Source organism: Acipenser ruthenus, chromosome 10 (assembly GCF_902713425.1).
Source record: "Acipenser ruthenus chromosome 10, fAciRut3.2 maternal haplotype, whole genome shotgun sequence".
NCBI classification, from domain to species: Eukaryota; Metazoa; Chordata; class Actinopteri; order Acipenseriformes; family Acipenseridae; genus Acipenser; species Acipenser ruthenus.
In genome coordinates, this window is record NC_081198.1 from 24590806 (window position 1) to 24617257 (window position 26452).

General features: G+C 39.7%; 1 protein-coding gene across 6 annotated transcripts in view; it reads left to right on the forward strand.

Moving 5' to 3' along the window:
* The window catches only part of nfia (nuclear factor I/A), a 425669-nt gene that overhangs the window by 309741 nt on the left and 89476 nt on the right, over nt 1-26452 (forward strand). For all 6 annotated transcript variants that reach the window (XM_034011610.3, XM_034011657.3, XM_034011647.3 and 3 more), the window contains 2 exons: nt 6671-6736; nt 24033-24107. In XM_034011610.3, coding sequence (XP_033867501.1) covers nt 6671-6736; nt 24033-24107 — 141 coding nt within the window. The remainder of the gene's footprint in view (nt 1-6670; nt 6737-24032; nt 24108-26452) is intronic.

Consider the following 26452-nt stretch of genomic DNA (forward strand, 5'->3'; position numbering starts at 1 on the left):
TGGCTCCCATCTGCTTCGTGTGAAACAGCAAGCCTGCCTGTCTGTCAATAAGATCTGCATTTGGCAACCTGCGTGCCTTGTTGCAATAAATATTAACAAAACTGATCTGACATGATTTGATGAAAATGAACATGTTTTTATTGTGTACAAATACAGATTTTTACATTGCCTTTTATTTTTAACTAATACATTCTTCTTGTTGTTTAAATTCACTTTGGATATCATTTTCTGTTTCAGTCGTCATATCCTGGTGACTTTTTAAAAAGTTTAAAGCACTCCTGTGAACTCAATAGAGCTCGCCAACATGTCTTCACTATAAATGACAGCATTTACACCAAATGGTAACCCTCTGCAAAATTCTTCCTCAGTAAGAAATACTACATAGAACAAATGCAGTATGTTTTTACACCCACTGTGTGTTGTGGGTGCAGGTGAATGTTTGCACTCTGGTGTACCAGCTGTACTCTGAGAGGAGTTTCCAATGGCTCTTTTAAGCCACAAGGGTACTGGATTTTAAAATGTCATCACAATATGAGGACTACAACAGAAAGTTAGAGCTGTGATACCATACCACGTTTCTCTTTAATCTGACCTGCAACTGTTGTAAATATTTTAGAAAAGGCCTTGTTCCTAATAAAAGTAATTAAGAAATGAATATCAAGAGGTCCCCGGGTGGCTCATCCTGTTAAAGCACTACCACTGGGAGTGCAGGATGAGTCACACCGCTTGGACGATGCCGGTTCACTGAACTTTGCTGGGGACATTGGCTCTGATACTCCCGGGGTGGGGGGTGAGAAACCAGCAGGGATTGCTTCTCCTCATCACACAACAGCAACCCCTACTGGCCAGACACCAAGCACATTCAGAGTGGATAAGAGGCAGGGCTGATCTCTGTTCTCCGGGATCGGATAAAGCGATTCTGGCTTTAGGCTTGTGAGATCGGAGAGCCCACACACGCCCTCAGAACGTCTGTGCTGTGGGGACTCGCTGCAGTGAGGAGAAAAAAAATAATTGGACATTCCAAATTGGGGGAAAATAAATACAAAAATAATAATTGGTCACTCTAAATTTTTAAAAAGTAAAAAAAAAAAGAAAATAAATGATTATCAACGTGGCTTGCATAAAATCGAGTATATGAATGTTTGTAACTCTAATTTTCATCGAATTAGCAACTGATCAATAACGTAATTGATTTCACAGTATACACAGGAGTTTTGGTGCAGCAATGGAAAAGGTTGGATGGGGAAACAAACATTTTTATATTGGAGATCAAATAGAATCGATTCCGGGAATTCATTTCTTAATTGCTTTTTCCAGGAATGCATCCTTTAACATGACAGATTTGTGTTGTAGCCATTGTAAATCAGGCATACGTTCTTAATCAGTGCGCAAGAACCTTGTTTTCTGTGCATTATGTGTTGGTGAACACTTTCAAAGTCTTGGAAGATGCAATACTGTTGTTAGAAAAAAATATATTAACAACAGTGATTGCAATTGTTATCAGATATTAACACATACATTTGTATAATATCATCGTATTACCCTAAACCGAGTCTTAACCTTAATAATTATTAACTATTACTTCTGTGATGAGATAATTACAGGTACCTTGTTAATTACTCAGTAATTACTTATGGTTGCATGGGTTCATATTATTTATAAAGGCCTACATATAAAGCATGACTGATATTTTCAGTTTTTATAGACCTACTTATATAGAGCGTGAATGATATTTTCATTTTTAAATCTATAGTTATCCTTAAAATGTGGAGGTTTCTAATAATTTATTTTATTTAACCTATTATTTTTCTTTCTTAATGTGTATGTGCTGAAAAGAAAGCAGAAAGGAGTTAAAATAAAAAAAACTAAAGTCCAATTCCATCGTTCTGTGCTGTATTAGAAAGGGTCCTGACAGCAGTGTGAGAACACTATGTAACACAATTTTTGTTCCTGGGTAGTAAGTGTTATTTCCTAATTGCTTATGCCTCAAAAGTATAGAAAATGGCTATTATTCCCCACAAACTTTGCTTTTGTGACCAGGACAGTGATATTTTGAAATTTACCTATTTCCAATGAGAAAACGGGCGAATTTGTGTCTTTTCGTTCACATAAAGTCAGAAAAAAACAACATATGAATCCAAATTAACATGTATTTATACTAAAGTAATACAAAAATGACTACAAAAGATTTAGAAGTGAGTAGTTTTTCGAGATTTACGATTATACTGTAAATCACTTTGACGAATCAGCCCCCAAATGTAGTCTCCCAATGTTCTCGTTATACTGTCCTTGGTAGCGGCGTTCAAAGTCCAGTATATCCTGGTGGAAGCACTCGCCTTGCTCCTCCGAGTACGCTCCCATGTTCTCCTTGAATTTATCAAGATGAGCATCAAGGATATGGACTTTGAGGGACATCCTACAGCCCATTGTGCCGTAGTTCTTCACCAGTCTCAACCAGCTCCACATAGTTTTTGGCCTTGTGATTGCCCAGGAAGCCCCGAACCACTGCAACAAAGCTGTTCCAAGCTGCTTTCTCCTTACTAGTGAGCTTCTTGGGGAATTCATTGCACTCCAGGATCTTCTTTATCTGTGGTCCGACGAAGACACCGGCTTTGACCTTTGCCTCAGACAGCTTAGGGAAGAAGTCTTGAAGGTACTTGAAGGCTGCCGACTCCTTATCTAGAGCTCTGACAAATTGTTTCATAAGGACCAATTTGATGTGCAGTGGTGACATCAGCACCTCCCGGGGGTCCACCAGTGGCTCCCACTTGACGTTGTTCCTCCCCACAGAGAACTCGGTCCGCTGTGGCCAGTCCCGCCTGTGGTAGTGCGCCTTGGTGTCCCTGCTGTCCCAAAGGCAAAGATAGCAGGGAAACTTGGTAAAACCGCCTTGGAGACCTATCAGGAATGCCACCATTTTGAAGTCTCCTATGACCTCCCAGCCGTACTCATCATACTTCAAGGCGTCCAGCAAGGTCTTGATGCTGTTGTAATCCTCTTTGAGGTGCACCGAGTGAGCCAGGGGAAGAGACGGGTACTTGTTACCATTATGGAGCAGCACGGCTTTGAGGCTCCTGGATGAGCTGTCAATGAAGAGGCGCCACTCATTCTGGTTACAGGCGATTCCGATTGCCTCGAACAGACTGGTCACATTGTAGCAGAAGCAGAGCCCATCTTGACGGGTGAAGAAGCTGGAAAAAGGTTGGTGATGCTTCCTCTGATCTGCGACTTGCACACTTTCATCCAACAAGTTCCACTGCTTGAGCCTAGACGTCAAAAGCTCAGCATTGGACTTGGTGAGACCAAGATCTCTAATCAAGTCGTTGAGGTCTTTTTGGTTGGGGTGTATGGGTTTCTCTCCTCAGCTCCACCTCTGAAATTGTCATCTGGATCTACAACGTCTTCCTCGCTCTCTGACTTGCTGCTCTCTTCTAAAGACGGCTGCTTTCTCTCCGGAGGAGTGGGTACAGGGAGCTCATGGCAGTGTGGCACCGGGGCGATGGATGAAGGAAGGTCCGGATACGTGATAGCAGGTGCATTCTTGCCAGTCCGACGTTTGGAAGGGTCCACCATGCAGAAGTAGCAGTTGCTTGAGTGGTCAGTGGGTTCCCGCCAAATTCTTGGGATAGCGAACTTCATGGCTCTCTTTTCCCCTCTGTACCATCCTACAAAAATACATTTATTTCACCCATGACTAATGTGTAAGAGATTCTCGCAACATTTTTCATATATGATATATTTTTTGAATAACATTGAAAATTGTAAAACAAATGAAAAACTTTTACAATTTTAAAAATGTTAACAAATTTTATAACATAAAATTCCGAGCAACAATTGTCCATCTTACCTTCCAGAGTTTTTTTGCAGTGCTCGCAGGTGAAATGAGGTGCCCAGGGTTTGTCTTGATCCCCGACAGGCATGCCGAAATACAGACGTGCTCAAATTTGTTGGTACCCCTCCACAAAAAACGAAGAATGCACAATTTTCTCTGAAATAACTTGAAACTGACAAAAGTAATTGGCATCCGCAATTGTTTATTCCATATTTAATAGAAATCAGACTTTGCTTTTCATTTTTTATAAAACATAATATTGTAAATAAGAAAACAAATGAAAATGGCATGGACAAAAATGATGGGACCGCTAACCTAATATTTTGTTGCACAACCTTTAGAGGCAATCACTGCAATCAAACGTTTTCTGTAGCTCTCAATCAGGCTTCTGCACCTGTTAACAGGTAGTTTGGCCCACTCTTCCTGAGCAAACTGCTCCAGCTGTCTCAGGTTTGATGGGTGCCTTCTCCAGACTGCAAGTTTCAGCTCTTTCCATAGATGTTCGATAGGATTCAGATCAGGACTCATAGAAGGCCACTTCAGAATAGTCCAATGTTTTGTTCTTATCCATTCTTGGGTGCTTTTAGCTGTGTGTTTTGGGTCATTATCCTGTTGGAGGACCCATGACCTGCGACTGAGACAGAGCTTTCTGACACTGGGCAGTACGTTTCACTCCAGAATGCCTTGATAGTCTTGAGATTTCATTGTGCCCTGCACAGATTCAAGGCACCCTGTGCCAGGCGCAGCAAAGCAGCCCCAAAACATAACCGAGCCTCCTCCATGTTTCACTGTAGGTATGGTGTTCTTTTCTTTGAAAGCTTCATTTTTTCGTCTGTGAACATAGAGCTGATGTGACTTGCCAAAAAGCTCCAGTTTTGACTCATCTGTCCAAAGGACAGTCTCCCAGAAGGATTGAGGCTTGTCAATATGCATTTTAGCAAATTCCAGTCTGGCTTTTTTATGTTTTTCTTTGAAAAGTGGAGTCCTCCTGGGTCTTCTTCCATGGAGCCCACTTTCGCTCAAAAAGCGACGGATGGTGCGATCAGAAACTGACGTACCTTCACCTTGGAGTTCAGCTTGTATCTCTTTGGCAGTTATCCTTGGTTCTTTTTCTACCATTCGCACTATCCTTCTGTTCACTCTGGGGTCGATTTTCCTCTTGCGGCCGCGCCCAGGGAGGTTGGCTACAGTTCCATGGACCTTAAACTTCTTAATAATATTTGCAACTGTTGTCACAGGAACATCAAGCTGCTTGGAGATAGTCTTGCAGGAGGAATGAAACATTATTTCAATGAGCTGTAAGGGTAAAGATGCTTCCACTGAGTACTTTTTCGCTCCTGTCTTGATAAATTGGCCGCAGACATAGCAAAATGCATCTGCCGGATGCTTGCAGCCTCTTGATGCCATCTCAGAAAAATGCAGATATGTATCCACTTAGGCAGCTGGAACTAAACTGAACTGGTGGGCTTAAGGCCCCTGTATTTATACTACTATTTATATTACTGGAAAGTTCTAGACGTTACTCCAAGTTTACTCAGCACTGAATCTATCTGGAATGTTCTGGAAAATAGGTAAATTTCAAAATATCACTGTCCTGGTCACAAAAGCAAAGTTTGTGGGGAATAATAGCCATTTTCTATACTTTTGAGGCATAAACAATTAGGAAATAACACTTACTACCCAGGAACCAAAAAAAAATAAAAAATGTGTTACACGGTGGAATCGGAGCCCTCAATTCCATCGTTCTGTGCTGTATTAGACAGGGTCCTGACAGCAGTGTCCGAATCGTTTAACTCTCCTTCTAGTGATACAGAACTTTTAGTAAGCTAGTTGTCATCAGTTAATGAACAAAAAAGTATACTTTAAATAAAGAGTGATCTTTCAGTCATAATACAAGTTAAAAGTCTTATGTAAAGCGAGTAATATTATATGTAAGCTCAATCGTATGTAAGAGATGAGACTGTGTATTTGTGTATGTGCTGTTGTGTAAGATAATACTGTAGGGTGGAGTGCAGGGTACTGTAATACAGTTCTGCTCGTTTTAAGCTCAATTCAGTTGAACCCATATCTGATTTATTCCTTTGAATGTTTATAGCAGTGGTACACAACTCAACCACTGGTTTATATCATAACTCCAGCAAGTAACTCTGTACATTTTCAGAACGCACACTTTGACTGTATAGTTTATTTACATTGCATTTCTTAGCTCATGGGACCAACACCCTTGGACACGTACTTGCTGAAGCAAGTTCTAAATGAAAATGAATGTAAATCATATATATATTTTTATTATACCCGTAACATTTTCCAGAAACACATGCTTAAAGGTTACAGTATTCTTTAAGTAGTCTTAACCCCAGTTTTAATACCCACTGGCAGTGTTATCACTGGTTCTTGTATTTTTTACTTCAGTTTGGAACATGCAGATCTTTCCAACACATCACTATAGAAATGAGTGTCTGCTTTTTCCTGGAACAGAATCAGTGCCGTATCTCAGTTTCACTCCTGTGATCCAGCTGCAATCAGGCCACGTGACAGTTTCACTCCTGTGGTCCAGCTGCAATCAGGCCACGTGACCCACCCAACAGGAAATGGTCAGATGCCACAAAAGTGGAATTTTAAACCTTGGTTAGCACTTTAAATACTATAGGTAACTGAAACATGTTTTCATCTCCATGGTTCTCTTTGGATATGTGTTATTCTGTAGAAAAAACAATGCTGTCGGAGGTTGTTATGAGAAATGAAGTAACAGTGCTGAACGTGTTGAACAGCACTTCAGTGTATTAAGTCTTTATATGCTGGGGTTAACTAAAAAACTGTGTATTTGTTCTTCTCTAGATTCAGGTCAATCTGAAAGTCCAAGCCAACCAAGTGAAGCTGACATCAAGGAGCAGCCGGAGAATGGTGAGCTGACTTTCACTACACCCTTTCACTGTTATTGAATACGTTTACCAAGCTTCTCAGGGCTTTACAATGATTACATATGCTTTAACTTGCTGTCACAATGCTTTATTACACTTTGCTGTGCTGTTACTATGTTAAACTTTTATGAGGGCAAGCAAGAGCTTTTTGCTTACTTGCAAGACTTTAATAAGTCAATGACACATGCTTGCACCGAGGAGCCCTATTGGTATTTTAGTGTTTTGTGCTTCTCATACGCTGTGTGCTTGTATTTAATTTAAACCAGTCCTTTACTTTGATAAGTTAATGATACGTGCTTGCACCGAGGAGTCCACTGGTATCTGAGTGCTTCGTGCATCTCATACACTGTGTGCTTTTATTTAATTTAAATCAGTCCTTCCCAAGCTGTATCCACTGGCTTGTGCATAGAATGTCCTGTCAGTGCAGTCTCTTAACAAGCAGCCAGTTGTCTGGTGGGTAAGAAGTGATTAGTCTTCTAGTTGTATTTACAGAAGAAATAGCAAATTGACCATTGACCCCATTCCCTATTAAACGAAGGGGCACTTAATAAGGGGAAGTAGAAAGTCCAGACCACTGTCTCTGTGGTAAACTATAGTGTTGTAGCGACTACAACAGAAAACTCATACACTGCACTAAAACCAACTATGTACATGTGTTACCAAAGACCCTGCAGTGTTAATCATTACTTTATCCATGCTTTATCCTGTGCTCAATAAAATTCCTATTGATATTTACTTCATGGGGCATAAATCACCTGGGAATACATTTTTCAATTTTAACCTGGGATCGTTGGTCAAGAGAAATGTATATTGTGAGCATTGTAGTGTATCCAGGTCATATTCCCTGCTGCAACAAAGCTGTGATTGAAATGAGTGGTGCAGGAGGGAGCGGGATCTTACATCTCCTGGTAATCCATGCAGAGTAAAATGTATTCCCCAAAACAAGTGGGAATACTGCATGTCTATTTATTTTTTCTACGATAGGGAGAACACAGGGTACAGTGCAGGGTGTTCTGTAACATGATAAATAGTAATGTAAAGCAAAGCAAACAGTAGTATGTGTTTGTTTGATTATGTTGTAGAAGTGATGGTTATATCTATCACCCGATCACAACCATTGCAATCCATATTAAAGAGGCCTTTATAAAGTCACAGCTTACATGGTTAAAGCCCTGCTTTAAGTATTTAGATAATCGGTCCGTAAATGCCAGTGAGTGTGATTTTATTTGTCGTATCTTTCATTTTGGTGTTATATAAAACGTGTTCTCCCCATGTGCTTGCTCCCTTCTGAACTCAATATGAAAAGGCTGGACTGTTAACCCACAGCAGCTAACCCATCTTTCACATAACCAGCAGTACAGTACAATACAATAAAAAGCAGTGAGATACTTATCTGGATATGCAGATAGTTTAAAGATGAAGTCCAGTGGTAGCTCGCCTACATGTCGCTGGGGGACATTCTTTATTTCAGTTCCAGATTATACATACATTCATATCTTTCTTCTCACCTCACAGACCTGAATCATGCACAGTATCAGGAAGGGACAGACAGCGCTCTTAAATCTGACAGGAAACTGCAGCAGACTGCACTGGTGATGATAGACCTCCTATGTTGAGTTTTAAAGCCAAGGCAAAGCTTTTATTTACTACACATTAGACAATACAAAACTGTTCTTAACCCACACCTGCTACCATTCATATAGACACAGACAACAGCTTAATATGTTGCAGTACATGGACAGACATTATAGTTGGAAATGTTAGCTTATACAAAGATCCAGCAGTCTGTAGTATAAAGTTGTTCTTATATATAATAACAATTCTGTGTAGGCACTGTATTGTATTGCACATCTCCAAGCGATGTCTGATTACAGCCAGACCATAGGATTGAAATTGACATCTGGCACAGGAAGTGATTACGAAGCAGGCTGCAAGCAAAGAAATAAACTACAAGAAAATGTGTTCCAGTGACCAGTGACAATGTTCCTAGTGCTAATAAGAGGTTAGACAAAAGGTTAGAACAAAGCCTTGGGTGGGACTCCTTTAAGGCCCAGTATTGTTGGTTCTCCATTTCAAACTCTTTAGAAAGAGTATGGCAAGTAGCAAATGGCTTTTCTTAACACCACTTGTGCTTCAAACCCTGACTCTATTTGTAATTACATTGCACTGTATTTAATGCTTCCGGATTTATATTTACAATCCTGTGAAGAAAACGACAACACAAAAAAGTAGTCCAGATTTATTTATTTTTTTGGATATCATTGTCCAGAAATTATGTCACAGAAAAACATGCAACTGTGCAGATTTAACTGCAAAATCAGGGAAGTCCACCAAATTAAAGAGGGGCTTGGGAGAATTTAAAATGCAAAAGTGGTGGGGTCATCCCTGATAATCACGGGCAGTTGAGAAGACACTGAGGGAAACAGAAAGCCACAACAGCGTGCCACAAAGGGGTCAAAAATGAGTCTGCAATCCCAGATAGAACAGATGGAAATGTCATGGTACTGAGAGTATTGTAAATGCCCCAGCAGGGGAAAGAGTTTGTTTTTGCACTTTGTTGTGTTTTCAAAAGGCGACGTGCACCTTTGCCCTAGTAACCGTCAGTCAACACCAAATGCAACTTCCTGTGTCACCTCAATCTGACCTCACAAGCTCCTCTGGCTCGCATCTTACCACATACTTTCTTTTCCCCCAGCCTGTGGCTGTAAACCCACACCTGTGTGTGGTGCCACCAGTTCTGTGAAGTGGTGGGACTTTGGGTGAATAGCAACCGTTTAGTGAGGCATTTCAGAACCACACAGCCTTTCTGAGCAATATGGAAGCAATAAGAGCAGAGGCAGCAGTTTTATTTATATACCTATATCTATAGTCTGTATCTTTCTTCTCATCTGTTCATAAGGGTGTTTTTTTCTGCTTGTACACTGTTTGAATTTTTATTTTTGATCTGTTATTTAGTATTCAGCAAACTCGGAGACTGCTTTGGGGCTAAAAAGTTAGAAAACCCTAAAGTAAAACAGAGAGGGATAAACATTGTGAGATATTGTATTGATATTCACACAGTATAGAACACCTGTCACATTTACATACCGGATCCTGTTCATAAGGAATATTTTGTAAAGAATGAGCTCCTGATATTGGAATATCACTTTACTATATTGTTACAGTCCGGTTCATTTCACTTATAATCACTTAGGGAAATAAATGCATAAGATGAGTAGTCTTACATGTACTGTAAGTAAGTTGCTGTACAGTATGAAAATTTTCAGAATATATGTACGTTGTATACACTGTAATACACTGTACTTTTTAAAGAAATGTTAGTAATGAACACTATTGTAATTAATGCTAGTTCTCTATTTATTGCATATACAGGTGTTTCCATGCTTATTTTGCCAGGTTATTAGAATTTGAACTAATTTTAAGACCTATACCAAGCTCTTTACTTGGCTAACAAAACATTTCCATCTTGCCTGTTGTGCACGCCCATTCATTATATGAGTCTGAGATGTGGAGTTTGTAAAGAGACACATGCTCTTCTAAATATTGTATCTTTATTTTAAAACATATGTGCTGCTACACCAGGTTTAAGAAATCTCTGTTTGCAAACCATGCTTTCAGATAGTGCTGCATTTCTTGGTTCAGTTGTCCCCACCCTTTCAAAAGCTGAGGTGAAATGATCCAGGAAGTGTAACATAAAACATGGACACTAAGAACTATTTTTAACTTATTGAAGCACCAGATATCGTGTTTTAAAAATGAAAATACATGTGTGACAGGGTAACGTCACGGCCCAGGCTGGCTACCGGCAGGAAAGAGACCCATAGACAGAAAGCTGCAGTTTAAACGCTGGTGTGCACATTTATTAACAAAAACAAACATAAACAGGAACAAAATAAACTGGCACAAGGGGCAAAATAAAAGGTTAAAAAAAAAGAATCACTACATGTAGGCTGGGCATTAGCCTTCACTACTACATTGAGAAACAAATCAAGAATCACAGCACAAACACACCCCCAAACCCCTCCCCTAAACTCCTCCAACAACAAGGCTTTCTGGTTCCTTTTTATACATGTGGCCACTCCCCAATTAGCACCAATTACCTACTATTCACATTCCCACACACACACTATTTACAGCAGCAGGGCTTCTGCCCTGCCACATGTTTGTCATAAAATCTTTCAAAACTGAACATTTTAGACATATTTAGCTTATGGAAGCAGAAAACAAGGTAGCAGTAGCATCATTACAATTGAAGCTCACTCCCAGAGGTCAAACTGGCCAGCAGTGGAAATATGATGGGGTTAAGTTATGTAACTTCAAAGAAAATGAAATGAATTAATCTCCATAATAAAGGCATCCAAAATCCCTGGAGCCAAATGCTTTAAAAGATCACTAATAAACCGATAAAGAATTTCCGAGCCGGGCTCGGCTCTTCTATTAATCATACATTCCTGTGCATTTATTTGAGTTTAACCTTGGTCAGGTGCTGCACAATCAATAGATCCTGTAATTGGGGTATGTCTGGCATCACTGGCTCTGTGAACTCTAAAGGAAACATTCACTTGTAAAAGTCACAAGCATTATATATTATATCTGTGTTAAAAACAAGGGCAATTAATTAGCACTCCGTTATAAGAGACATTTCATTAGCAGTCCCGAGCCTTTCGTAACTTGCTGAGTTCACTTTCAAGTAGCTTCATATTAATATACAACACCCTGCGTTACTGAGCACTGTAGAAGAAACATTTAGAAAGCTTAACATGCTTAACAACAACTTGTTATGGCTGTGAGGTATCCACTGTTATTGTATTGTTCTCCGTTGTTTTAGATTTGCTTTGTATCATTTTCTGTTTTAGTCTTCACATCCCGGTGACTTTTTTTGAACTCAGAAGTTTAAAGAAGCCCTGTGTCCTCAACAGAGCTCTCCAACATCTAATAAAATGAACATTGTATGTATTGTGTGTCTCTTCTCACGGTTCAGCTGCTACACCACAGTAGAACCCCCCCCCCCACACACACACACACACCCTGCAATACTTTAGTGGATGTAAAACATTATTTAATGTAAGAGATGAGTTCTCTGTGGTATTTCTTATCTCCACTAGGAGTGTTGCAGGGGGACAGGTTAATGGTTACACTGGTGTACCAGTGGTACTGAGAGAAGACATTTTTGTCTAAATTAAACACACACGTACATACATACATACTGTACATCGTAATAGAAGGTGTGCCGCTATGTGGTATTTGAATGAACTATAAGTGTATTTTATTGTTGGCATGAGTACATATGCTCCCCATCCCATTTCATTATTTTATTGAACAAAATTGTCCCTCTATAATGCCGTACAAGTAGCCCACCAGAACACATGGTGTTGCATATTGTGATACATATTGTATTGTGCTATTTGTTTATCTTCTCATTGCACCCCTGTGACAAGCTGGCTTTAGTGGTTACGTCAGACCAGAAAGGAGTACACAGACAAGACAGTAGTTGCAGTGAATCTGAGACACTGCGGTGCTCAGTGTTTTATTGTAAAATAAAAGGTTTAAACAGAAAACACGGCACTTGAGGCCAAAATAAATAGACAAACAAAACGGATTAACACTTAAACAAACAGTGGACTAATAGACAAACACAGTGAGTAAAAATAAACAAACAAGTATTGTGCTGGTCCTACCAGCACGCAATAGCAATTGTTAATATTTAACTTTATTTTACTTTTTATTTTCTCCTTCACACCTGTTCTCCACTCACCGAACACCCAACCCCGAATGAGTAAAACGTGCATCTATATATACTGTTGTGCCGGGATTCAATTACTAATTAATTATTCACTTGAATCCCAGCACGTGAACTAATTCTGTGCAACCCCGTGCTCACATATTAAATACTTTAAATGCACATGCAATCCCTGTGCCTAAATACAATTATACATTTTAAACACTCATGCTCATTACCCACATTATATCACGTGTACCAACTACAATACACCAACATTAACACACACAACATACAACATAAAACACAAATATACACACAGGGGCAGGGCACATTGCCACAACCCCTAATACAAGCATCCAGTAGCATGTGTAGCCTATGCAGAGAGAAGGGGGATTACATCTGAAACTGAATTGCAAGAGCAGTTAAACTGTGGGCTGTTGCATTGCTTTGCCAGTTAGCATGTAGACTGGTGGACTGTATTTTCAGCCAAAAGCAGGAATACAGCAATACCTTTTCCCCCTGCTGTTGCATTCTCCTGTTTTTAAATGTGCTGTTTTCTGCCTACATGTTTAAAGCATCCATTTACGTGGCAAGGAAAGGAAAAGAAAGAGGAACTGTTGTATGCTTACATTATTTGAAAGGAGGCACAGAAAAGTATATGTTTAAACTCAGAGGTGTGCTGACAAGCCAGCTCTTAAACTGGGACCGGTCAGGGAAGAACATTCACAACGGTTGAATCATTCAGATCCTATACAATAATCCTTATTGTTGAACTGTTTACACAAAAACCTCATGTTCTATGCAGTGGGTCTCCAGTTTCCCTGAAAAAGAAATAAAATCAAGCGCAAAATATTATATTTCTAACAAATTAAGACTTTTATGAAGTTGAAAATGCAATATTTACAGTATTTTTTTGCCTTCTTTTTTAAATATGTGATGACCAAGTGTAAATTTAGCTTTTAAGAAAGTTAAAGTAAAATAACTCTTTGTTTTGTGACACTATACAGATACCTTTAAAAAAGACTTTCCATGCTAAACCGCCAGACAAACCCCACCGGCTAAAGTTATAGAGGCAAATCCAAATAAATGAATACTTGCCCTGTTTAGTTCTTTCCATGACTGATTTAATTAAAAAAGAGAAAGTCGTTTCAAACATAATTTTATTAATATCATTGTATTAATCACTGGTAGTTCTGGGTTCTGATGTAAGCACTGAACAGACTTTCCATTCAAACCATGTGCTAATGTGACCTTTCAACTCTGCAGCTCCACCCACACTACATATATAGGATGGGTGAGGAGGCAGGACCAGCCAAGCTTAAAGGCTGTTTTGTCACATGATTTGAATGGAATGAGGATGTTTATTCAGTCTATGGCAGTTAGAATTTTCCAGACAAGCCCACAGACAATGTAAAGACAGAGAAACATGCTCAATATTGGATAGACAGAACCCAGAACCACCACACATAATTACAAACATCATAAAAATGAGGTCAAATCAGGGTGAAAAAATAAATAAAATGCCATTGGGAGATACTTGCTCTCTAACAATTGAAAGAGCAATGAAATGTCTGAAATACACACATATGAGTTTTAAAGGCACAACATTAGTGTCCTGGGCTGAGCAGAATCCCTTTCTGGCTTCCCCGCCGGGCTCCACAGGTCGGTTGGGAGGGGAGTTTCATCTACATAGCATATTGAGTCCCAAGCTGATAGCCTTGAGGGAAGACATGTCTCCGGGCCTAACCAGTGCGAGTTTAAGGACTCTTGATGATTTGTGAGAATTCACACAAGGCCAGAGGCACACTGCGCTTCCCCAGTATAGTATCATCAACATACAGTACCTCTCTCTGGTAAGGCAAGAACATACATAATTAAGTATTGTCCAACACTGTCATTACGTGCTGGGTTCGAGACCATGCCAACAGATGTCCTGAGCCTACAGGTGCAGAGGAGATTTTTGAAATGTGGTTTTTAGGTTATATTTTGGACTGGATTACTCAACTCTGCTTTTAGAGGGCATCTGCTGTAGGACAATGGTTGCTTTACTGTGAACCTGACCTGCTAGGAGGATCCTTGTTAGGCTTATCATTTGTACTGTAGTACCTTGAGAAATACACTGGGGTCTAGTCAGCTGATCTCAAGAGAGGCAGATCTAGATGGTGCCGACATTCTTAAAGTTGGGCACCAAGGTTATGAAAATCAAACCTCTAACATGCATGGGAGTCTCTGTAGCATTTTTCTGCCTGTAAAAATAAGGGTTTTCCTGCTTTTTTCCCCTGTGGGCTTTTTGGCTGCCCTGTCCTTAATTGGTGTGAAAATCAGCTTGTATCATACAGCACCCTTTACTATTTGCTTATAATGTATATAGTTAAACAAGAACAATGTAACATTGTATCTGTTGTCATGTCATGTCATTTCCATCTGATACAAGCTAAAGAAGTTTCAGATGGCATTAAGATCAGGGTGTACTATATTATGTAGGTGCCTGTATATTTGTACGGTATTGTTTTTACCGTACAGATCTTGTGAACTGTTGATCTGATTCTATACTGTACTTCACAGTTCCTTGGACATTTGGTTAAATGTTTGCTAACAATGGTGTGTCCTGCCTAATATGATGTGATAGCACTTAAACACTTTAAATTGAGTTCGGTACATATAGATGGTAGAAACGCAAGTGCAGGCAGCCTTCATATTAGGGTTAAACTAATAACGTTTTTTCCACTTTTTAAACCTAAACCTAAACTAATACCTAAACTTACTTTGCTACATGCACCTTAGTGAGCTTGCGAAGTTGCACCAGTTACTTTTTCTTTTCAGCCTTCATATTCTACCAGGGTTCTATGTAAACTCACTGTCTTACTTTTCCTAATATCTGAATGCATAGTGAACGGTTCCTTCAGTGATGGCAAGGCGTCCAGGTCCTGATGCAGCAAAGCATCCCCAAACCATGACACTACCAGACATAACGGGGCCCATGTCGGCCAGAAAGTTCCACTTTTGACTCATCTGTCCATAGAACATTGTTCCAGAACTCTTGAGGATCATCCAGGTGCTTTTTGGCAAACTTGAGACAAGCATTCATGTTCTTCTTAGTGAGCAATGGTTTCCGCCTTGCTACTCTGCCATGAATCCCATTTTTGCCCAGTGTCTTTCTGATGGTGGAGTCATGAACACTGACCTTAGCCGAGGCGAGAGAGTCCTGCAGATCCCTGGATGTTGTTCTAGGGTTCTTTGTGACTTCCTGGACGATTTTACGCCTTGCTTTTGGCAGGACGGCCACTCCTGGGAAGATTCACTACTTTCCCAAACTTTCTCCATTTGGACAATATGGCTCTGACTGTGGTTCGGTGGAGCCCCAGAGCCTTAGAAATGGCTTTCTAACCCTTTCCAGACTGATAGGCATCAACAACTTTTTTGATGTGCCTCTAGAACCTGTGTGCTGACAACTTCACTCTGATGGTAAGGGCCAAAGTTAGTCAGATTTAAATTGGGCAGGGCTGGCCCAAATCAGGCCTGTTTGTTAACCAAAGTACTCAAATAGCTGACCCTAATTATCCCTTTAATTGGGTTGAGTTAGCTGGGGGGGGGGGGGCAATAACTTTTTCACACCTGAAGATTGCATGTTTGATTACCTTGCACACCAAACAAATGAAAGAAGCACCAAACCTTGGTGTCATTTTTTCTCTCAGACTCCCTCTATATACTACTAAAACCCACAAAAAAATCTGACCAAATACAATGTGACAAATGTGCAAAAATGCAGAAAATCAGACAGGGGGCAAATACTTTTTCACGGCACTGTACATGCTTGGCGCCCCAGTCCGTTCCGTGGAATGCATTGCTACTGGTCCTGGTGGGGGGCATGTTCTCCTGGTATACTCTGGAAATCCCAACGAATGCCATAGTGCAATGCTCCACTTTGCTATAGCTACGTTCAAGGCAGCACCATCCTTCATGCTAGAATCGTGAATGGTTTGAGGAGCATGACAGAGACTTCAGGCATCATTCCTTGCCATCATTTTTTTACCTTACTAAACATTCCAATTGAGCATGTGTGTTTTGAAGTCGAACAATGCATGTGTCATCCTGATCCTCTGCCTACCTCTCTGAACCAATTGCTTAAAATAATAATGACTGAATGTAGACCCCTTCCAGCACCTTGTGCAGTTTGTGCTACATTGTCAAAGCTGGGATTAGGGCAAACAGTGTCCCAGGTCCTAATAAAGTGGCCAGGCAGTGTTTCTTTCCTCAGGCATATCTGAGCTGATGACTACAAGGAATAACACTAGATACAGAACACACTTCTCATTATCACAGTCTATTAACCCAGGACCAGGAAACAATTTCTAATCAACACTGGGATCTGGGCTCTTGTCTTGGCCTCAGCTCAGTGCTCCCCAGTGCTATTGTCTTTGAAATCCTGCATACTCTTCTAGGGTCAAAGGACAATCAGCCATGATTGCGGCAGTTAGAAGGTTACGCCGATGTTTGAAGGGGGGTTGTGGGAGAGATGACGCCTCTCATTGCTGTTTTGCGTAAGAACTATTTCAAGAAATCACAGGCAACTTTACAGCCAAGGATAGGGAACCTTCCATTCCATTCCGTTCCATGCTTTGCAGCAGCCAGGTTCACAGACCTAACAAAACAACCACAATGTGTGTATTGCCATCTCGCTGTAGATCCTATATGAAAGATGCACACATTATGCTAAACATGTCATTGATTTTTCGTGGTATTTTTTTCATAGCTCATAGTTCATAAAAACTTGATGGCCTTTTGTCCCATCATGAAATGACACAGTTGATACTGGAAGTATTAGAGTTGATTCTGGGAGTTCTAGTTCTTATCAATTGGAAAACAATTAAAAATGTTTTTGTTTTTTTATGCTACGCTCAACATTAAAAATGTCAGCCATTTATTTACTTTAGAAAAAACTGAATTCTCCACGCCTTGGCTCGCCTTCCCAGTTAACTATCGCTGCTCTTGCTGTGACTGACGTGTTTCCAATGCTGTGACTGACGTGTTTCAGTGAATGTGAAGAGCATCATTAAAGCATCTGCACAGAGCGATTGTTAACTTTTAACTTTTCTTCACTATTAACTTTAAAACATACCATTAAAAAATCTAATTCAACGTTACCATAATATCTGATCCTTTCCTATCAGAACATGTGAGAAATTACTGGAAGATTTACTGGAATTATTTAGTTAGCTCTGTATACTTTAACTGCTCTTCACAAGCATTAGGGAAATAATTAAGAACAAAGTTCTGCACTGGACCGGAAGGGTCATGGCCGATGTAACCTGCCCTAAGACAAGGGTCCCTGCCACTGCTGGAAATGAACGAGAGTGCTAATTTACAAGGCCTCTCATCTGTGGAGGCCTGGGTTTAAAACTGACTCAACATGCAAAGTAAACAGTTTATAACAAAACCACCAGCCATGCTTAGGAGCAACTCCTTGCATGTAAAACATAACTGTAATCTGATTACATTTTCACTAACTGTAATGGTTCCTTTTTAAGATGGGTAACATCACATTTTCTATGCACATTATATATATATATATATATATATATATATATATATATATATATATATATATATATATATATATATATATATATATATGACAACCACAAGAGAAACTAAGAAACTTTATGTTAAAAGTGCTTACAAATCAACCAGTGGTTATATGGCTCTTTGAGCTAATAAGCTAATATACAGACGTGCTCAAATTTGTTGGTACCCTTACAGCTCATTGAAATAATGCTTAATTCCTCCTGAAAAGTGATGAAATTAAAAGCTATTTTATCATGTATACTTGCATGCCTTTGGTATGTCATAGAATAAAGCAAAGAAGCTGTGAAAAGAGATGAATTATTGCTTATTCTACAAAGATATTCTAAAATGGTCTGGACACATTTGTTGGTACCCCTTAGAAAAGATAATAAATAATTGGATTATAGTGATATTTCAAACTAATTAGTTTCTTTAATTAGTATCACACGTCTCCAATCTTGTAATCAGTCATTCAGCCTATTTAAATGGAGAAAAGTAGTCACTGTGCTGTTTGGTACCATTGTGTGCACCACACTGAACATGGACCAGAGAAAGCAAAGGAGAGAGTTGTCTGAGGAGATCAGAAAGAAAATAATAGACAAGCATGATAAAGGTAAAGGCTACAAGACCATCTCCAAGCAGCTTGGTGTTCCTGTGACAACAGTTGCAAATATTATTAAGAAGTTTAAGGTCCATGGAACTGTAGCCAACCTCCCTGGGCGCGGCCGCAAGAGGAAAATTGACCCCAGATTGAACAGAAGGATAGTACAAATGGTAGAAAAAGAACCAAGGATAATTGCCAAAGAGATACAAGCTGAACTCCAAGGTGAAGGTACGTCAGTTTCTGATCGCACCATCCGTCGCTTTTTGAGTGAAAGTGGGCTCCATGGAAGAAGACCTAGGAGGACTCCACTTTTGACAGAAAAACATAAAAAAAGCCAGACTGGAATTTGCTAAAATGCATATTGACAAGCCACAATCCTTCTGGGAGAATGTCCTTTGGACAGATGAGTCAAAACTGGAGCTTTTTGGCAAGTCACATCAGCTCTATGTTCACAGACGAAAAAATGAAGCTTTCAAAGAAAAGAACACCATACCTACAGTGAAACATGGAGGAGGCTCAGTTATGTTTTGGGGCTGCTTTGCTGTGCCTGGCACAGGGTGCCTTGAATCTGTGCAGCGCACAATGAAATCTCAAGACTATCAAGGCATTCTGGAGCGAAACGTACTGCCCAGTGTCAGAAAGCTCTGTCTCAGTCGCAGGTCATGGGTCCTCCAACAGGATAATGACCCAAAACACACAGCTAAAAGCACCCAAGAATGGATAAGAACAAAACATTGGACTATTCTGAAGTGGCCTTCTATGAGTCCTGATCTGAATCCTATCGAACATCTATGGAAAGAGCTGAAACTTGCAGTCTGGAGAAGGCACCCATCAAACCTGAGACAGCTGGAGCAGTTTGCTCAGGAAGAGTGGGCCAAACTACCTGTTAACAGGTGCAGAAGCCTGATTGAGAGCTACAGAAAACGTTTGATTGCAGTGATTGCCTCTAAAGGTTGTGCAACAAAATATTAGGTTAGCGGTCCCATCATTTTTGTCCATGCCATTTTCATTTGTTTAATTATTTACAATATTATGTTGAATAAAAAATGAAAAGCAAAGTCTGATTTCTATTAAATATGGAATAAACAATGGTGGATGCCAATTACTTTTGTCAGTTTCAAGTTATTTCAGAGAAAATTGTGCATTCTTCGTTTTTTGTGGAGGGGTACCAACAAATTTGAGCATGTCTGTATATATATATATATACACTACCTGTCAAAAGTTTTAGAACACCTCCATTTTTCCAGTTTTTATTGAAATTTACGCAGTTTAATGTCTCAATGTACTCTGAAATTAAAGCATAGAACAAATAAACAGTTGGAGATAAAAAGAAATCATGGAATCATTTGTTTAACAAAATTTAAAGTAGCCACCTTTTGCAGATATAACAGCCGAACACACTCGTGGCATTCTTTCTACAATGGAAATCAAATATTGTTAGGAAAGTTCTTCCCAACACTGTTGCAGAAGTTCCCACAAATGTGTTGCACTTGTAGGTTGCTTTGCTTTCACCCTTCTATCCAGTTCATCCCAAACCAGCTCGATGGGGTTTAAGTCTGGAGACTGTGCTGGCCATTCCATGATTTGAAGCCTACCGTCTTGTTCGTTTCTTCTAAGGTAGTTCTGACATAGCCTGGAGGTATGTTTTGGGTCATTATCTTGCTGTAGGATGAACCCCTGACCAACTAGGCGTATACCAGAGGGTATTGCATGGCGCTGCAAAATGCTGTGGTAGCAGTTTTGGTTCAGGGTGCCACTCACTCTGTGCAAGTCGCCGACTCTGGATCCAGCAAAAGAGCCCCAGACCATCACTCTTCCTCCTCCATGTTTGACAGTTGGTGTCACACACCAAGGAACCATCCTTTCGCCTACTCGACGGCGTACAAAAACCCTGCGTGATGAACCAAAGATTTCAAATTTTGATTCATTGGTCCATAAGACCTTCTTCCAGTCTTCAGTAGTCCACTGGCGGTGCTTCATGGCCCAGGCAAGCCTCTTTTTCTTATTTTGCCATCTTAGCAATGGCTTTCTTACTGCCACTCGACCTGTCAAACCTGCAGCGCGAAGTCTTCTCTTCACAGTTGAAACTGAGACTTGCTTACTTCGACCAGTGTTAAGCTATGCTTGAAGCTGTTGTCCTGTGAGCTGCCTATCACACAAGCTGTTGACTCTCAGAAACTTGTCTTCTGATTCTGTTGTGGCTTTGGGTCTGCCAGACCTCTTCCTGTCAGAGTTTCCTTCAGTTTCCATGTGCCTTTTGATGGTGTAGGAAACTGTACTCACTGACACCTTGGTTTTCTTTGCAATTTCTCTAAAGGAAAGACCTACACTTTTAAGGGTTATAAAAGGGTTATAATGGGCTGTCTGTCTTCCTTTGTTAATTGCCTTTTTCTCGCCATTATGAGAGCAATATACTACTTCCTGCAGTACAATACTGTCCAAATAATGCTCAAGAGGGTGTAGTAACACAGTCTGTTCCAACACTGCTTTTATACAGACAGAGGGTTTGTAAGTAATCAACAAAAGTTGGGACACATGTAGGAATTGTTAGCATCAACTTTCAAGGCTTAATTTACTTCCATTGCTGCAGAACAGCTGTAAGTTGTTAACTCATTACTTGTTCCCTGAAAAAGGCCTTTTTGTATAACTCTGAAATGTACATTATTTTTCAGTTTTTGGTAACCTAAACTTTTTTTTTAAACCTCTGGCAGTTTACCGCTTACCTTTGTACCATTTCAGGTTATTCACTGGACTTGAACTGCTTAAATTTCAATAAAAACTGGAAAAATGGGGGTGTTCTAAAACTTTTGACCAGTAGTGTATATATATATAATTTTTTTATATATAACGCTAGGTGAAGAAGATGATGATGATGACGTTTTTTTTATTTATGATGAAATAATTTTTTTTTTTTTTTTTTTTTTAAGGACCATGGCATAACGTGAAAATAATAAATAACTTGAACAGTGCAAGTCAAACCTTACACATCACATGAATGCGCTTTTCATATCATCTTGTTTGAAAATGACATCAAACTGAAAAAACTGAAAAAACAAAAACTGAAAAAACAAAATATCCCTGTAAAATATCCCTGTAAAACGTAAACTGTGCCTGAGAAGTAACTATTTCTAACTGTAACTAACTTATTCTTTTTTTTTTCTAAGCAATAAGTAACTGTAACTAGTTACAATTTTGTTCAATAGTAAAGGAGTACTTTTTAAAAGTAACTTGGCGACCAGCACACTTATCAGCCTCTGCTTCAGCAAGGCCCAGGACTGTGTAGCAGGCAGCAGGAACAATTCACAGGTTTTTAAAGCAACAGCCATTGTACACTAATAGACACTGTTTTGATTTTCTTTAAATAAATCTGTATCACTGAAGATATGCTATTGTCCAGCTAGAAACTTGCAGATAGGAGCAGTTTTTGTTTTTAAACAAGGCCTCTGATTTCTGTAAGTCTTTTACTCAGGGTAAGCTTTCTTCATTGATCTTGTCATAGTGTTGCTGCTGTATCATTTTTTATGTTTTATCTCATCCTACAACTACAGGTAAACTGCTTAACTCCTGTTAATATTTATTTCCGCTTATTATCAGATTGCAATGCCCCAGCCACAATATAATGGGAGTCTGTGGCTGCTGATAATAGCACTTTGGTTATTGTCACACTCTGGTTAATATCACTCACATTTATCTTTTATATAACTGATTTCCACCCACTTAATATCACCTTCAAAAAATAACAGCATAAGGAGGTTTACATGTAACTTCAGTTGCTTTTTAATATTGTTCCAACACAAAGTATGGTAGCACAATATAGCACACACGACACTGTGATGTGCATGTTTTAAGAGCCTCATGTTTTTAATTACAAAGTGTAAATAACACAATAGACTCCTGATTGAAAATAAATGTTATTGATGAAAGCTATTGTAATCAATGTTGTTCAGTATCACTGCCTAGCAGCAAAGCAGGCATCTTTGTCCCAACATTGTGTTGTAATGCTTAGTTTGTACTCCACTTATTGTCACCATTTCTGGTCAGTCACTTTGAAGTGATTTTAAACTGTACTGTACTCTAATTTATCAACTCATTTATTTAAAATTTACTATTTTTGAGGTCCTCATTTAAAAAAATTGGGTCCCTTGTGATCATCTGTCACACTGCACATGGTGAACACAATAACCACCTTGATTTTTTTTACCAAACTTTTATCATACAACTTCCTATTGAGGTTTGGTATTGCATAAACTCAGTTCTATGCAAACAGTTACCATGCCATTAATCCACGATTAGGACCCTCCGTATGTGCATGCACTGTTTTTGTTTTTAAATATGTCAGAGTCTGTGCCTCTTTCAGTATATCAGTCCTTGGTTAACACCAATTAATAGCACACCCTTTGTGAAGTTTACATTGTCCTCTGATCGCTCTAGGATGTTATTTTGCCCTCAGCGTGAATTTCCTGAAACAATGCTTGCCTTAATTGACCAAACAATCTGAGGAAATGAGAGATAGGGCTGTGTGACGCACCTAGCTGAAATGAGAGATAGGGCTGTGTGACGCACCTAGCTGAAGACTGTTGCCTGTGGACTGTCTGTCTGATGGATCGAATGTTCACCAGCGCTAACGTTTCCTTTTCTTAAGCTCTTCCTTGAAATGCACAATAAGAAACAAACACATGTGTTTTTGTATCTGTGGCTCTGTAATTTCTCTCTATGTTCCCTACTTTAAGGACTATATTATTCTGTAATTAAAATATATTGCGTAAAACTTACTGCTGTTTTAGAACAGGCTTTTTAATCAGGCTTATTTACCAGAGTAATAACAGTCACAGCGGTATAAAAGAACCAAACAATAACTTTCTTGCAGGAAGGAGCTGCAGAATTAATGTTCTGAGTAATTTCTTGCTAGATTTGTCCTATTTTAATCCTAGCTGGAAATGTGTATTTGCATTAGCATTTGTTTCTTTGTGATTTACAGTCTCGTTTACTGCATGGCCAACTGTGTAAACCTAGCTGGCACCCTTAAAGTATGTCACTTTCTATTTTGACCTACACTCTAGTTGCGTAGAGGGTAGCTCCTCCTTTTGGTTTCCCCCAGGGCTGAGTGGACAGCAAAACCCCCTTGTTCAGACAGAAAGGGGAGATGATTCATCTCAGCATCTAAAGGTTTTGAATAAAACTGGGGAATTCTCATATGCGTTGGTCTAGTAACACTCAATCATTGAGTAGCTCAGCACTCCTACACAGACAGCATGCTTTTTACAGTAAAGATACTGAATATCACTTGGTATTGTTCTGTTGTTGTGTTTTTCATTCAGATACTGAATGCCTCACAAGTGATTCACAGGCTAACTGTTACACCCTTTCTTTTTGTCCCCTCTCTTCCAGGACACTTGGGCTTCCAGGACAGCTTCGTCACATCGGGTGTGTTCAGCGTCACTGAGCTCGTCCGTGTGTCACAGAGTAAGTCATAGCTTTCCTTACCCCGGAAAACCTGCTCAGACCATTTCAGTGAAAGTGTAGGGTCAGGATCTCAAAGATTTGTCCATTCAAATGGTTAAATATAGAAAATGTTTAAGAGACACACCTCCCCTGCAACACCATCTTCTCACCTGCGACCCGACCTGACCCGCTTTAATAAGACATGCAACCTGACCCAAACCCGCAAGTGTTTGTCCTTTACCTACTGCCTGCATCAACTGACTCTCGCACGCTCTCACATTCACACACAGACATCTCTACCATTCTCCACAGTTTTCACAATAGGCTATACACTGTGGTAGCTTTCTCTAGTGGTCTGGATATATTTTAACACTGTAACATATTAACTATCTCTACTTTCCTATAAAATATCTGTCTATTCCTTTCATGCCACCATCTGAAAGGGAGCTACACCTGTGCTTTCACAGAGATGATGTACAAGTTTTGTGGCTGTCCTTCACAAAAACATAATGCAAGCAACAAATGCAGTCAGATGTTCATTATTTTAATTCCCTATGATTCCAAAATAATTCCACACTACTGATTTGCCTCTCAGACTATTATCCACTACATGATATAAACCCTGCGCTATCTTTTGTTTCCCAGATTAGAGTGATGTTGTTGTTTTTAATAATGTGAAATGACTGCTGTCTGTTGCTAGTCATCTTGCCACGACACTTGTAAATTAGGCCTTGGTCTCAATGGGGTTGTTCCTGGCTAAAGAATGAATAAATAAAATAAATAAATACATAAATACAGACAGAACAACTAGATTACTGCACATTCTACCACATCATCCAGGCAAAATAACTATATTACTGCACATTCTACCACGTCATCCAGACAGAACAACTAGATTACTGCACATTCTACCACATCATCCAGACAGAACAACTAGATTACTGCACATTCTACCACATGTCATCCAGACAGAACAACTAGATTACTGCACATTCTACCACGTCATCCAGACAGAACAACTAGATTACTGCACATTCTACCACGTCATCCAGGCAGAATAACTAGATTACTGCACATTCTACCACATCATCCAGGCAGAATAACTAGATTACTGCACATTCTACCACGTCATCCAGACAGAACAACTAGATTACTGCACATTCTACCACATCATCCAGACAGAATAACTAGATTACTGCACATTCTACCACGTCATCCAGGCAGAATAACTAGATTACTGCACATTCTACCACATCATCCAGACAGAACAACTAGATTACTGCACATTCTACCACATGTCATCCAGAGAGAAAAAACTAGATTACTGCACATTCTACCACGTCATCCAGGCAGAATAACTAGATTACTGCACATTCTACCACATCATCCAGGCAGAATAACTAGATTACTGCACATTCTACCACATCATCCAGGCAGAATAACTATATTACTGCACATTCTACCACGTCATCCAGACAGAATAACTAGATTACTGCACATTCTACCACGTCATCCAGACAGAACAACTAGATTACTGCACATTCTACCACATGTCATCCAGAGAGAAAAAACTAGATTACTGCACATTCTACCACGTCATTCAGAGAGAAAAACTAGATTACTGCACATTCTACCACATCATCCAGGCAGAATAACTAGATTACTGCACATTCTACCACGTCATCCAGGCAGAATAACTAGATTACTGCACATTCTACCACGTCATCCAGACAGAACAACTAGATTACTGCACATTCTACCACATCATCCAGGCAGAATAACTAGATTACTGCACATTCTACCACGTCATCCAGGCAGAATAACTAGATTACTGCACATTCTACCACATCATCCAGGCAGAATAACTAGATTACTGCACATTCTACCACGTCATCCAGACAGAACAACTAGATTACTGCACATTCTACCACATCATCCAGGCAGAATAACTAGATTACTGCACATTCTACCACAGGACAGAGCTGGAAGCCACAGATTACCCCACATTACAGCACATGTCACAGAACAGCAGATCAGTGCAAGCAAAACCAATTAAGATACAATCAGCTGCATTTGAATTCTGCTTCAGTGCAAATGTATGCGGCTCAGTAGAGGACTGAATAACCATGTAGTCAAGACATCTTCATTGCAATGCAGTGGAAATACAGGGTTAGGGTTAGGGTTAGGGTGAGGGTTAATACAGTATTAACAGGGTTAGTGGAAATACAGCACTGTGTGAGGGTTAGGGTTAGTGGAAGTACAGTACTGTGTGTGGTCTTTTGATTATGTTGAGCCTTTAATAGGCTAGGATCCTAGTTTCATTAAAGCAGTTATTCCCGATTTAGAAAACCTGAGATTGATTCTGC